Source organism: Esox lucius, chromosome 4 (assembly GCF_011004845.1).
Source record: "Esox lucius isolate fEsoLuc1 chromosome 4, fEsoLuc1.pri, whole genome shotgun sequence".
In the NCBI taxonomy this organism is placed as follows: Eukaryota; Metazoa; Chordata; class Actinopteri; order Esociformes; family Esocidae; genus Esox; species Esox lucius.
In genome coordinates, this window is record NC_047572.1 from 20226522 (window position 1) to 20240573 (window position 14052).

General features: G+C 38.2%; 2 protein-coding genes across 2 annotated transcripts; both read right to left on the reverse strand.

The window, feature by feature from the left end:
* Positions 1–873: 873 nt before the first annotated feature.
* LOC105027385 (LON peptidase N-terminal domain and RING finger protein 3) lies at positions 874–7374 on the reverse strand. Its single transcript, XM_010899485.3, has 10 exons — positions 6556–7374; positions 5731–5849; positions 5339–5617; positions 4975–5215; positions 4787–4877; positions 4205–4441; positions 3909–4067; positions 3498–3660; positions 3257–3406; positions 874–3159 (listed from the first exon to the last, which is right to left on the reverse strand). Exons 1-10 carry the CDS (start codon positions 7196–7198, stop codon positions 2998–3000), a joined length of 2244 nt encoding a protein of 747 aa, XP_010897787.1. The 5' UTR covers positions 7199–7374; the 3' UTR covers positions 874–2997.
* Positions 7375–8179: 805 nt separating this feature from the next.
* On the reverse strand, positions 8180–12584 carry commd5 (COMM domain containing 5). Its single transcript, XM_010899474.3, has 7 exons — positions 12326–12584; positions 12030–12190; positions 11886–11914; positions 11509–11559; positions 11193–11288; positions 10910–10985; positions 8180–8397 (listed from the first exon to the last, which is right to left on the reverse strand). Exons 1-7 carry the CDS (start codon positions 12459–12461, stop codon positions 8296–8298), a joined length of 651 nt encoding a protein of 216 aa, XP_010897776.1. The 5' UTR covers positions 12462–12584; the 3' UTR covers positions 8180–8295.
* Positions 12585–14052: the final 1468 nt, after the last annotated feature.

Here is a 14052-nt window from a genome sequence, read left to right on the forward strand (position 1 = left end):
GGGGTAGGTGTATCTGCCAAGTTCCTATAGCAACCCCTTCATCCAGTAACCTTATCCAACCAGTTACATAAACTTACTTGGCGCGTAATATAAAACTGGTTTTATGTGGCCTGACTCTGGCCAGGCCTTACTGATACATGGCCTGGTTTATGGCATATACTGACAAACAGTAGGCTATCTTTACGCATTCTATTTCTGGCTGTACTTTCTGTACAGTTTGACAACACTGCTTCATGCCAGCTTGTCACTCACTAAAGTTAGTTCCTCCATTTTCTGTCCCAAATAAACAGCATGGCTCCTTACAGAAAAGAACAAAGCCAGTTAGAAATTATCCCTTGCCATTTTGCTGTGATTCCTGGACTGACTGCTGAAAAAGGACCCTCTAAAAGGCGGGACAATAAGATATCCTGACACTGCAAATGCTAACCCAATTTCAAAGTTTGCGTAACGTCTGAATCTGCCCCCATTATGTAAGCCCTATTAAACATTTCCCTACTGGCTTCTCCCTTTCACAACACAGATAGACAGACAGACAGACAGCCTGCAAATTACATTGGTGCAGTATGTCCCCTCTCCCTGCCAGTTAGGCCGGCTGTGGTGTAGTTAGTAATGGGTATAGGTCAGGTCATTTCCTCACAAAAACAGGCAGGGGGTAGAACTGCAGAATGTGGGTCAGTGGGGCAGGGGGAGTGGAACATCGTTTCCTTCCTTCTAACCGTGACCTACATTTACAGTATTGCGTAAACTCAATGCTGCTCTATATAAGCTATCAGTTCCAACCCAACATTCTTTACTTTGTGGAGGAGCTACACTGAACCAACTTTAGATGGGCAAACGCATAAGAAAATAATTCAGACTACAGAAACTTTCATGACCTTTGGTTCAGCTCTAATTTTGCAAACTCAGAGCATAGCCTTTTTTATTCAGAAGTTTGTTTTCTGTACATTGTTTAACATTGTAAAATACAATTCCACTGTAAAGTACAACTCCATCAAAACAGAAATATAACATTGGATAAGATGCCTACAACATACATTCATTTTTGTAAACACATACAGTTAGAGGCAATTATACAAGTGTTATACAACCATCAAAATAAGACCCATGTTCACCCCATTCATAGAAACCAAGGTCAATATGAATGGATTAGCATGTTCTGTGGTGGAAGAGCTACAGGTCAGTATGTCAGAGGTAGATTTGACTTAGATCAATAGCATAAGGTTCAGTCATCACTGTGGAATTCAAAAAGGTAAGGAATTTGTATATTTGTTTTTGAATTTTCTGATGTAAATAGGTAAAATGCATATTTGATGAATGACAATTTGGCTTTCATGCAATAGCCAGCTCAAATTAATATACATTTAAAAGTGTAAGGCTTTGGAAATTGAAGCTAGTTGAATTTACATGCCAATCAACAAAGTCTCAATGTTGTTTTTTGTTGTTTAAAGTCCAATAAAAAATGTTGTTTATTTCATTTTTTTGATACACAGTGAAAATTCTCATACAATGAACCAGGACTGTTTTAAAAAAGGACTCTTAAAATGACAGTCCTCCTGAAAGAAAATATCACATATTCAGCAAAACAAAATGATATTTGGGCCAGGTCTTCCTCAATGGAATGCTACCTTTGTCTAAATCCTGCTGAGTTTCAGCCTTATGGTACTGGCATCATGGAAGAAATTCAACTTAAGGCACTAAATGTTGAAAAAGATTAGAAACCACTGAGGGTTTGTATGCTACAGCTTATGATTCCAGGGGACAAAAAGATGTTCAGGAGTTAATAGAATGGTTCGACCGGTCCAGTATTGAACCGACCCTTTATGTGTGTCAGGACAGTAATGTTATTGTGTCTAGTTCAAGACTTCTTTCTCAAATCAAATTGACACTATTGGAAAGTGGTAATAATGGTAAGGCTGATAAATCCGGCACATTCCAGACTCAAGTTGATATTACCCTCGTCCAGGATTATTTACATGTTCACATTCACTTCATTGTCCTTTATGTATTATCCAGCGATCACGCTACACAGGGTAGTAACCGTTATTGCAATCACTGTTCGTTTCTTTGTCACTTGTGTTATCCTTATTGTATAAGCATACCTGCCGTATATAATATTGGAGTAAAGGCAGCCTTACATAAATACAATATTTTTAAATTGGCCCTTGGAATACAAAATATTACTTTTGATCAACAACACATTTACACAACAAAACCATCCTGGTTCAATATCGTCGGTATAAAAAAGGTGATCAATAAAACACAAAAATAACAGTAAAAAAAAAAATATATGAAAAAGCCTGGCAGGCAAAAAAATATGTAACATCCAACAAAACAATAAAAGTTGTATTTTCTTGAAGGCAAAGCACAACCCACCTTTGCTTGCCATGCATGGAAAACAGTGCCGCACCTCTGTGACTACTGAAACTAAAGTGCCAAGTAGATAATATAAATACCAATAAATATTCCATAAGTAGATTCAACTGGAGGTGTGTTGCACTTATCCACACCAAAACAGGTAACATTTTTATAATAATAAGCAGAACTTGTAATGTAGTGTATTGTCATTATCTATTTTATTCTATTAATATTTCTATCATTCTTTTTTACATATTCTTAGGGGTTTTGGTATTGATAGTATGCAGTTTGTGTATAATAAACCCTTTGGAAAAAATAAGTCATCATTGAAATAGTTTGTCATGATGTAAACGTGTTGTCATGCACACATTGTTCATAAATAATAAGATATTCTAAACGCTAAATCAATCATTTCTGTCTTTAAAGCATACCGATTAAAATACTGAGTCCGTAAGTAACCTTTTCCAATCCTCAGAAGGAACAATCGTCACTACATTTCGGCAATCTAATTAGAGCCCACTGGCCAATAGTAACCTATTTTCACAAAAGGCTTGTTACAATTTGGTCTTTCAAACAAAAAGTCAAAACAAAAAAACACAAACCCCCAGATGGAAGAGATGGGTAGTTGTGTGAGGTTTAAAGTTACCGAGAGGTGCGGTTGCGGGATATGAAAAGAAGTACTCTCCGGATGCCTATGAGTCTGTCCTTCAAGGAGGTCAGAGCTAGGAAAGGCAGCTGAGCTCGACCCTCCAGAGGAAGGACTGCCAGCAGCCACCAGCACCAGGAAGGCCCATTTGGACTGGACTACAGGGGGGAGAGACACAAACAACCATAAGAATCCTGACAAACTTTTTCATGTTAAAAGAAAGAGTTAAGATTCAGAATTCAGAATTAAATGTACCTGTGGCTCTGAGTCTTTCTCCGGCATGGGCCCAAAGTGTCCCACAATCCTTTCCTTCTGTTCTGCTTTGAGGGAGTTGACCCAGATTAAGGCTTGGTCGTACACTGCATCATGAAGAGCCTGCAGCTCCTTTTCTGCCACACCCTCCACCTATAAGGGACCAGAACTGCCTTTATTAGCGGCACAATAAAGAAACACGCATGACTCCTGCAAATGCTACGTTTTTTAGATAAATATTTACCTTAACGTCTTCCAGGTATTCAATATCTGCTGTGTTGTATCCATCTCTCTGGTGATGCTCGGTGACTTTGAACCTTCTCTTCCCAATGGTGTCCACAACAGAGCGGCCATCCGCAAAGAACTCCACGTTTCGGATCTCCAGGAGACAACCGTAATCTGCAAACCTATGGAGAAGGCACAAGTAAATATAGTAAGAAAAATAAGACATTCAAAGGCTGACCGCCAAGTGGGCCACAGAGTATCAGCTACACAATCTAAAGTTGCTTACCCAATATGACATCCAAAACCTGCTCCGGTGCCATCCTAAGGCTCCTGAGCTATTCAAATCTACTGCCAGGTGACAGCGATACCCAGAGCCTAACCACAGAACCTTCCAGACTGCTTTTCTCTGCTGCGTCCAGGGTCTACTCACCCTTTGAGGTTATCGCCGAGGCACATTCCGAACTGCTTGGTACCCATCTCCATGCACCTACGGATCATCAGCCGGTAGCAGGGCTCGAAGATGTGAAGGGGGCATGGAACAGTGGGGAAGGCCATGGTGCAAACAAATATAGGCACATTCTTGTTTAGACTGGAGAAGGAAAGTATTGTCAGAAAAGTATTATTTTGTGGATGACGACTTTATATTTAGCAACAGATGAGGAAACTTGGAATAAATGTAATTTTTACACAGCACTGGAAGAACCTGTGTGCTGCTTTGGGACGTACTTGGATAAGTCTTCAATCTCCTCCGCATTCACTTTCTGCCTGTCCATGAGCTCATTTGGCAGATACTTGCAGATAAGGTTCTCCATCAAGACAGTCTTGTTGTATTTACTTTCTGCCAGGTACTCTTCCAGATTCATCTTGCAGAGGGGACACTTGGGGTTGTGGTCCAGGCATCGCTCAAGGCATTTCAAACAGAAAGTATGGCCACATGGAGTGGTGACTGGTTCATAAAAGAGCCTAGGGACATACCGCAGAAAAATAATACAATATCATGCAATAGAGTGGTATAACAAAACATCTCTCACTTCTCCATTAATGATTACCATCAGGTTATCTTATTTGAGTTCATTTTACGTACAGTGTAGACTACAATGGTAAAAGAAGGCTAAATGTTTACCTATGCGTCTGTATTGTTTCATAATATTAAAAAGGATGATCAATATCTTGTGTTCACTTGAGGCTTTTAGAAATAGACTTATGATGACCTCTGTGGCACTATTCTTTTAGACATAAGTGGCAAATACTAGAACTCCTCTTCAAGTATTCTCATGGACAGATGAAAGGAATGAAGACTGTTTTTACCTCATACACAGAGAACACTCCAGGTCAGATGGGTCTATGAGGTCAGCAAGGACTGCACTCCAGGAAGTTGCCTCTTCATTCTGGGTCATTTCTGTAAAGAAGAACCAATTGAGTAAGATTGTTAATCTCAAGCTAGTTTGAAATTGTAGAAAATGTTAAAAGGCCCAACGACAGAGCTTTAAACTCACCAGATTTAGAGCGCTTACAGATGTCACCGTTATCTACTTGGCTGTCCTCTGAAGAGCTACGTTTGCGTTTGAAGAAGACACTCCTGTCGATAACAGTGGGATGGCAGATACTCAGGTCAACCTGATCTTCTCCTTTCTTTTCGCTGCATGACATCGTCTCAAATGAACTGTCGCTCTTAGATTCACTCAGCAAGGGCAACAATGTCAACTTCTCATCAGAGGTGATGACATTCTTGCCGTCCTAGAAGAAAGTGTAACAGAAGAACATTTTACTAAGATCACCAGCTCTTAACTACTTATTGCTATTTACTGCTGCATAATAATACTGCGTAATGTATAAAGACAGGAGGATTACTGATCCTACCTTGTAAGACTTAGAGGAAGTGGTGGTGATGCAGCTTGAAGCTGAGGTGTTCAGTATGCTACCTTTGATTCTCGTTCTGGAAGATAGTAGGTTTGTGCTGTCCAAGATTCTGTTGTGTACTTGATCAGTGACAGGGGACAAGAGATCACTCAGAATCTTTTGAGCCTCTGTTCTTGACAGTTTACTTTCAGGATCTAATGTAATGACGATCAGGTACTCTCTTAATGCTTCTTCACATTTACCCAAAGTGACAAGAGATTGTGCTTTTCTAATATGTCCCTGGAAGAAAATAATACAAATGTTCAGTAAACAGTACAACCCTACCGTTTTGTTTCAATGAGAATTTGAAAAGGTAAATTGAATTATTAAAAAGGAAAATGTCAAACACCCACCTTTGACCAAAGAGGCATGAGGTTGCAAGCCATCTCTGCATCATTAAGTGCAGCCTCGTAATTATTCAGACTGGAATTGATCTGTGATCGGTTGCTGTAGAGCACATGGTCCCTTGGAGCTGGATAGTAAAATGAACAGATTTACTTGGATGGACATTTATATACACATGTTACAGATACAGTATGTATCAAAGTCAAATTCCATAGAAACGTAAATAGAAGTTGAACTGGATCACCTCTTCAATACCAGCATCCTGTCAGAATTCTGTCACAACTATACACATGTTCATTTTCTTTTATATAACAATGAAAATGCAGGATTTTGAATTATTGTTTAAAGATAATATTATTGTTCAACATTTGAAGACAATTTTTAAATAACGACATCAATAGGACACACAACAGCGAAACCAATCTAAGTTTATTCGTCTGCGGTTGAACTTTTACTACCATTTCTTGACCTACATTCCTTTTGCTGTGTAACAGAATTAGAAGGAAAAAATGCATTGTCCACATGTTAAGTAATTCTTGGTGCCATAACAGCTTAATCAGCCTTCACATTCAACTCTGTCCGCGTCTGAAATCATTACATTTAAGTAGTGTTTATAGCCTAGCAATAAACAAGACACATTGTTAGGAATAATTTCCATATTGAATTGTTATGTAGCAAAGCTTACATAACGCAGACGTTACATCACTGATTCAACGGTCAATTAACTACCCAATGACCAGACTGGAAGCAGGAGCTACTGTAGCGGTATTTTGATAAAGGTCATCCCTTTACCGTATTAATTCGGATTTAAAAGTACATGCAAAATAACCTACCCAATTGTATTGCCTCGTTGTATTTTTCCAACGCAGCATCCATTCTTTTCTCTGCGTATAGTCCATTTCCCTCACGTCTGAGCTGTACAGCACGCAATTGAATCGGAAACCACTTCGACAACAAGTTACTAAGAACAACATTGACTCTATAATTTTTAACATCATTGAGTTTGGTACAGTCATTGCACTCTTTGCAACAGAGAGGCATTTTTTCTCTGTCCAGGCACTTTTTGCAAAAGCAGTGTCCACAAGGCAAGGTAACTGGCTCATATAGAAATCCATAACAAATTCTGCAGGCAAATGCATCATATCCAACCCAAACAGAGTTTGTCTCCTGTCTGGTTTGACTGTCTGTCCTATCTTTTGTTTTAATAATAGTAGATAGATACTCAATTAGATTATCCAGCTGGACTGGCTGTAGTCTCTCGATTTCTGAAGCTTTCCGGTAGACCTCGAATGCTTCGGTCAATTTCCCATCAAATGCCAGGGCATCTGCTCGCTTCAACAGCAGATCTTGCTGCGTACTTGGGTCTCGGAGGTGCAGCAGTTGGCATTCGTATACGTCCGCTGCGAGCCCGAAGTTTTTAGATTGAAACGCTTCTGCCGCAAGAAACAGCATACCATCTGTATTATTTGTCTCCATATCGATTGCTGCTGTTGATTAGTTTCACGAGATTAAGCCTCCCTTTTTGGAAGTAACAGGTTGGGTTCTGTTCATTTAGTTATTTTAGGTCTTCTCTCCCTTATAAGCTCACTACTTTGAGACGATATCATCGTACACCATTAAAGACATTCTCATTGTAAAAAAAAAAAGTGTTACATAAACTGTATCATGTGACCACCGCCAGCGGTTCCTATTGGACGGGTTTTCTAACACAGTTACCTAACGATTCAGTTGTAACACTGAAAGCGTCTGGAGTGTGGATCGAAGTCGGTCAACGGCCTGAAATGGAACTAATGCGTAATGGGCCTACTCCACTTACATTTGGACCAAGTTTAGACATGGAACCCAAAAAGTTTTACCTTTAAACAAACAGAAATAAATCCCCAACAGGACAGCTGAAGAACCCCCAAGGAACCTTTTTTCATATACAGTCCAACTCTGATGTCTGTTATTTGTCTTTTGACCAATCAGATCCTCTAAGGTATAATGTGATGAATGAAAGCACAATTCGTGGGGAAATAAAATCTAATTTCAGCGGTCTGCTAGGGTTATTCTTTTTCATAGGATTCTCATAAGGAAAACATTTTCTACATCGTACTCTTTTTAGACAGTATGTGCTGTAAGTTTTAAAAGTAACACCACAGTAGATACCTTCTATGGTAGGTTCTTAAAATGTTTAAGTCGCCTGAGCTTGCAAATTAACTAAACCACATTTTAAACAGTTATGATTCTATATCAGGGTCAAGCCAACTTTCCATTACAGTGACTTAAAAGTGGGTCATCAGTCTAACCCAGTCAACTGGTCTAAACTTTAATGAGGTTCACCCTATGAGTAGATCCATAACTTTTACCACAATGTCACTGTAGCATTTCCCCCCTAACTCTAATGACATACTTCACATTTTATGGGAAGTGCAAATAAAAGTGGTATTTAAAAACACACAACAACCATTTTAGTAGAATTTATCACATTTATTATCTATAATGTTACATGTAAAATATATATAAATCTGTTTTATGGAAACAACAAAAACCTTCAAGATGAAAATCCTTTACGATCTTACTGACATGCAGAGTTAATCTTGAATTTTCAAAATGCTTCTCTTTTCCAGATCGTTCATCTCCTTAAGAATAAGTGCAACATTATACCGGAGTTCTTGAAACTTGGAAACAGACACCTACAGAGAAAAAACAACAACAACGGTATATTAAATTAGGGGGTTGACCCAATTGGACTGTGATTGGAGACACCACACTGTTATCTCATAATCCTTCGTCATAACATGTTAATAGCCTAAAAGACTTAACCCGTATTCAATAGTCTGAGCCATGTTGTCAATGCAGTTGGCTAAAGTAGGGACAGTGCAATTACAGTGTAGTTTTATTGGTCCAGGTTTTAATATATTCTAGATCATTTTCCACAGAAAGTTTAAAGAAATTGCTGCACGTCCTTGGATTCTTGTTACAACCTGAAGTGCTATTTACAATGATAGACCTAGAATAAGCATAAGCAGCTAAATTGGTCTGACGTGATAACGTGTACATTAGCTCATGCCTTAACTTCTACTATACCAAGCGCAACCTGCTCTCCAGTTGATTTCAAACTCTGGTCACTCCTAAAGCCTACACCTCCTTTGGTTGTCATTCATTTCTTTTTAAATATTGTATTTAATTTAAAAAAAAAGAGCCTTCAATTGGAGATTATTGGATCAATGTAGTTGCTGCCTCTTTCAAATCTCTCTTTAAATGTGTCTTGCTATTTTGAGTGTAATTTATGTTATAACATTTATGTTTATTTTATATTCCCTTGTAAATAGTTACTTTTAAATGCATTCTTTACATTATTTATGTGTTTCTGTGTGTTGTCTCGTCATCTTGCATTTTAATGCTTTTGGCCAAGCCATCATTGAAAATACAAATTGGTTCTCAATTGCCTTAAGTGGTTTCAAAACCATTTAAATATAAATTATTAACAGCACAGAAAGATTCAATGTGGGACTTTTGTGAATGACAAAAAACATTGTAAAAGTCCCATGTGTTGTTTAAATGTGCATAATCTATACATTAAATCACCATCATACCTCAGATAGCTAAGATATTCCACGTTTGAAAGTAAGTGGGTTTGATGACATAATGTACAATATTCAGGGACTTGTTTTGGCTCAGTAGCGCCACATTTACAACAATTGGCCAAAAATCTCCAAATGCATTTACAATTAATAAACATGCACAATTACCAAATGTTTTCTTGTTGAAATGTAATAAACTCAATGACCAGTAGTCTCGCCACTCTCTGCACTCACTCAGTCATAAAAAAATATTGCAAATGTGTAATTCCTCAAGCACTTAGGAAAATTTGAATGTGAGCTACAGATTAGAGATGCACATGGTCAACCATAACCATATTAAGAGGTGGCATTCAACTTTTGGTAAACATATAGTAAGTAATTACATTTACTTGAAGCTGTGCAAGTAGCCTAAGCAATGTCTTCAGATTAAATCATTATTTTAAACTAACTATGAATGAAACCAGAGTCGATATGTCGCCTGTGTATATTTAGTGTTTTCACATCTTAGATAATTTGCTATTACTTGCAAAATTAGCCTACACCAACTTGGAGGTTGTAGGCTTTTATGCGCAACCTTTCAATTGCTGAATTGATATTGACCACCAGCTGTTTGCAATACAGTCAATGTAAGAGAACACGTCACACAAAGCACTAAGAGTCATAGCAACACAGGTCAATAAATATACTAGGTTACAACACCAAACACACATCTCTCACCAAATCTCTCATCCTGTTAAGACATTCAAAAGACGCCACCTGTAAATTTGGGATTGGGCCAATGCACCATAACTAATGCTAGTTGTTATCTCACGCAAACCATGGATTCTTGACAGAGCTACGGAATCACTTATTTTTTTACAAGAGATCCTTTATCTCAAGAAACAGTGTAGTCATTGTTAATGTTGTAAATTACAATCGTATCTGGAAATGGCTGATTATTAATGGAATACCTGCATAGGCAAACAATGGAATACCTGCATTCCATCACTCCTGTGTTTGTTAATCCAAGTTTATTATTTCAAATGGCTAATTTATCATTAGAAAATATTTTGGTGATTTTGTTAGCAATGCTGAAAACTGTTGTGCTGATTAATAAAACTGGCCTTCTTTAGACTGGTTCAGTATCTTCAGCATCAGCGTTAGTGGGTTTGATTACAGGCTTAAAATGTCCTGAAACTCATCAGTCTATTCTTGTTCTGAGAAATGAAGGCTATTCCATATGAGAAATTGACAGGAAACTGAAGATCTCGTACAATGATGTGTAGTACTCCCTTCACAGAACAGTGCTAACTGGCTCTAACCAGAGTAGTAAGATGATTGGGAGGCCCCCAGTGCACAACTGAGCAAGAGGACAAATACATTATTGTCTAGCTTGAGAAACAGAGATCTCACAGGTCCTCAACTGGCAGCATCATTAAATAGTATCTGCAAAACACCAGTCTCTTTCCTCACTCAAAACCTTACTTTTCGACTTTTTTGGAAAGGAAAGAAAAAGGTGCAATGGTCAAACATTTTTCCAGAGCTGTATATACACACCCCTATATATACACACACACCCACACACAGACAGACCGACAGACATATCAAAGCCTTAACATATAAGTTGTTAAAAAGTCATTACCTCAAAGCGATGAGCACTTCCATCAGAGAGCTTCATCTGCATTAAAATGGAGGGCTGCAAGGCACGAGCTAGGGAACTTACAAGAAAACAAAAAAACTAATCTAATGCACACATACTCTACAAAATATCAGCAATTATGTTGGATATAAAAAAGTTCACTACAAAATAAAATGTCTTCAGTATTTATCAAACAATGCTATGTGACCATGAATCAGTAACATTGTGTGCACTTCAGGGACATTAACATCCTTACGGTAGTGAACAAAAGTACAGTATGGTGTACCTTGTGGAAATGGCCACGTCCACTCTCCATCTGAGATCCTCCACGGAGGGTAGTCTAGGCCCCAGTTGGGTAGCCACGGCCTCCAGGGTTGTTCGTCTGATAACCACAAGAATAGCATGAGACAGTAAGCAGACCCAAAGCCACTGAACGAGCACCACAAATGTCTCTGTACACAGAAAATCCACCACTCAAATGCTGGCACACCAGGATTTTGGTTGAAGAAATGTGTTCCCCGAAATGGCGTCAATGATATTACATAACAACAAAAATGAGTGTGACAATGTTGGATAGAGTTAAGGCATAAAAGTAAACATACCGACTGCCAAACACTAAACTTGAGAAGTCTGTGATGAATTCGTCAGGTATCCTACAAAGAGAGAATTTAATGGTTTAGCTGAAAAAAAATTAACACATTCCCATCTAATACTTGATGGTATGGTATGAAACATGGAATAATGTGGACTCTTAAGCATAAAGTCAGTTACAGTTTATGACGTCATCGTCATAATGATGACGTATGCAAAAACAAGAACAACAAATTCCTTTGAGGCTAATTTGTAAAATGATATGCCTCATATCACTTCTTGGGGAATGAAGTTGATCAGGTCCTTGGAATACAGACGGAAGAAACTGTGCTGCTACCATCTTTTAGAAGTGTTGATGAGTTGATGAAGATTACATTAAAAAGCATACCTTAGTTCTCTTAAATCTTCTTTGAAAACCTAGAATATTTTACAAATGATTGTGTTACGAAGGAGTCATAAAAAAGACATCAATAAAACAGAACCAAGGGCGGTGTATGAAATCATGATTTTAGTACAGTAACCAGGTTTTTACCTCTTGTTTTAAAGATGACATTGGTATACGTAAAGCCTCTTTAAGGAGTCTGTACATTCCAGCCACAACATAAGTCAACCGTTCTTCAGGGATGGCAGCATTTGCCGCAATAACCTTCATTGCTTCCCGGCAGTCCTTGCCCTCAATAGCATTCACCACCGCTGGGAATATAAACAGATGTCAGAATGTTGTGCGTGTGTTTTGCGTGAGTTGCGTGTGTGATCAGAGAGAAAAAGAGCGAGTGCGAAAAATGAAAACTGAACAATATATAGTTAAGCCATAGTTAAATGACCAACCTTTAAGAATTTTTCTAAACATTTCTTGGTCTAAATCCTTCAGGTGTTTAGCCATGATTTCGATTTCTGATGGTATCCTTCCTCCCAAAAAACTCGAATCTGTGGATGCACCAACTTTGGCATGGCTTGACGACATGATATATGGTAAATGTTTGAACAAACCTAAATTATTGTAAATTGTACATTTAACTTGCTCTGGCAGGATATTTATTCAAGACCATTTCCGGAATTATATATCATATGACACACCATCTTCCGCTTTCTCCTTTTCTTCGCGAGCCTAAAATAAACCTTAGAGGTCTATACTGCCACCTAGTGTGATCAAAAAATAGGCTGTTTTCCTTTGACGTCACAATCTTATTTACTCCTTACATTCCTGATTTGGCTGCTTTATTAATTTTTAAATCTCTTCATGGCCGTGCACTTGAATACATTTCTGACAAGCTTTTTAGATAGGCTACTGTGTATATGCCTGGTTTGTCCCTCAGATCTTTCAGCACAGTCCCTTTTAATTGTCTCAAAGGTCAGAACCATAGACTGTATAAATAAGGTCAGAACCAAAACGTTTGGGGCATTCTCCCTGCCACAGTGGTCCTGTCATTTGGAACAACCTGCCTTTTAATCTGACTTTCTTAAAGAAAGCAATGGATACAAAAACGAACATACCATTTATCATTAGGGCAGTTAATACAAAGTTCAAAACCAGTGGAATAGTGGTAAACCTGCATGATCATCAGATCACCAAGTCATTGCCAACAGCCTATTTTTGAGGAGTTTGCCAGAAAAAAAGCCCTTTGAGAGCAACCAACACATATAAGCATCTGGAGTTTGCAAAATGGCACTTGAATTGGAACTGTGCTATAGTCAGATGAAACACAAATAAAGGTATGTTGCCCCATGCAACAGCTGTGGGCTTAGCAAGGTTACATATTGTGATGGATCTTCAATGGGGCTGTTTTGCTCCCACTACTCCTTAAGCCCTTGTTGAAGACAATGGCAACCTGAAATCTGCCAAGTACCAAGGCCTTTTAGCCAAAAGGAAGAGGCTCAGTAAAGCTATCTTTGCAACAGATGGGTGCACAACATACAGAAAAAAGGGTGCCAATAATTAACATTGAATGTTTTAAGAAATATAAGGATAATGTCAAAATTAGATTTAGAATTATTCAATTTAATCCAATAAGAATAGCAATATACATATTTGGAATGTACAATATAGCTCCTTACCTGTTTATTTTCTACGGATTCTTTGGCTCATTCTGAAGATAAACAAAATACAGTACTAATACTACACAGCATACACATATACACATTCATTTCTTTCGCAAGAGGGCGCTGTAAATTCCAACACGTCGCATTGACGTAGTTGCCGAGAAGCGATGTGAGATGAGAGAGTTTTCTCTTGCCAAAAACCTGTACAGCATGAGCCGTCCTTGACATAGAAATATAATAAATAGAAATCGCATGAAACCATAAACATGGGCAATTAGACCGGTTAACTCATGCTTGGTATTGTGATGCAATCATTTCCTTGGTAGTGTAGAATATTTATTCAAATGATACTCACTGATGTGATTTGTTATGTTTAGTTGATTCAATAGTGATGGGGACACGCTCTGGTTTTATCTCCTTCTTTGCTCCTATTGGGTGGTTAAAATTGTCCATAGGTTTTAAATACAAAGAAGCACCCAGTCATATGAGTGCCTTTGATTTGATAGCTTGAACAT

What these genes read in the sequence shown, in the direction of transcription:
- LOC105027385 (XM_010899485.3), bottom strand. Translation starts at nt 7,198, where the DNA reads ATGGAGACAAATAATACAGATGGTATGCTGTTTCTTGCGGCAGAAGCG. An exon ending in GAGTGTTCTCTGTGTATGAG is followed by an intron (nt 4,442 to 4,786) that starts GTAAAAACAGTC and finishes GTATGTCCCTAG; the next exon opens with GCTCTTTTATGAACCAGTCA. An exon ending in CTCGGCGATAACCTCAAAGG is followed by an intron (nt 3,661 to 3,908) that starts GTGAGTAGACCC and finishes CCTTCTCCATAG; the next exon opens with GTTTGCAGATTACGGTTGTC.
- commd5 (XM_010899474.3), bottom strand. Translation starts at nt 12,461, where the DNA reads ATGTCGTCAAGCCATGCCAAAGTTGGTGCATCCACAGATTCGAGTTTT. An exon ending in TGTCATCTTTAAAACAAGAG is followed by an intron (nt 11,915 to 12,029) that starts GTAAAAACCTGG and finishes AAAATATTCTAG; the next exon opens with GTTTTCAAAGAAGATTTAAG. An exon ending in GAAGTGCTCATCGCTTTGAG is followed by an intron (nt 8,398 to 10,909) that starts GTAATGACTTTT and finishes TTTTCTCTGTAG; the next exon opens with GTGTCTGTTTCCAAGTTTCA.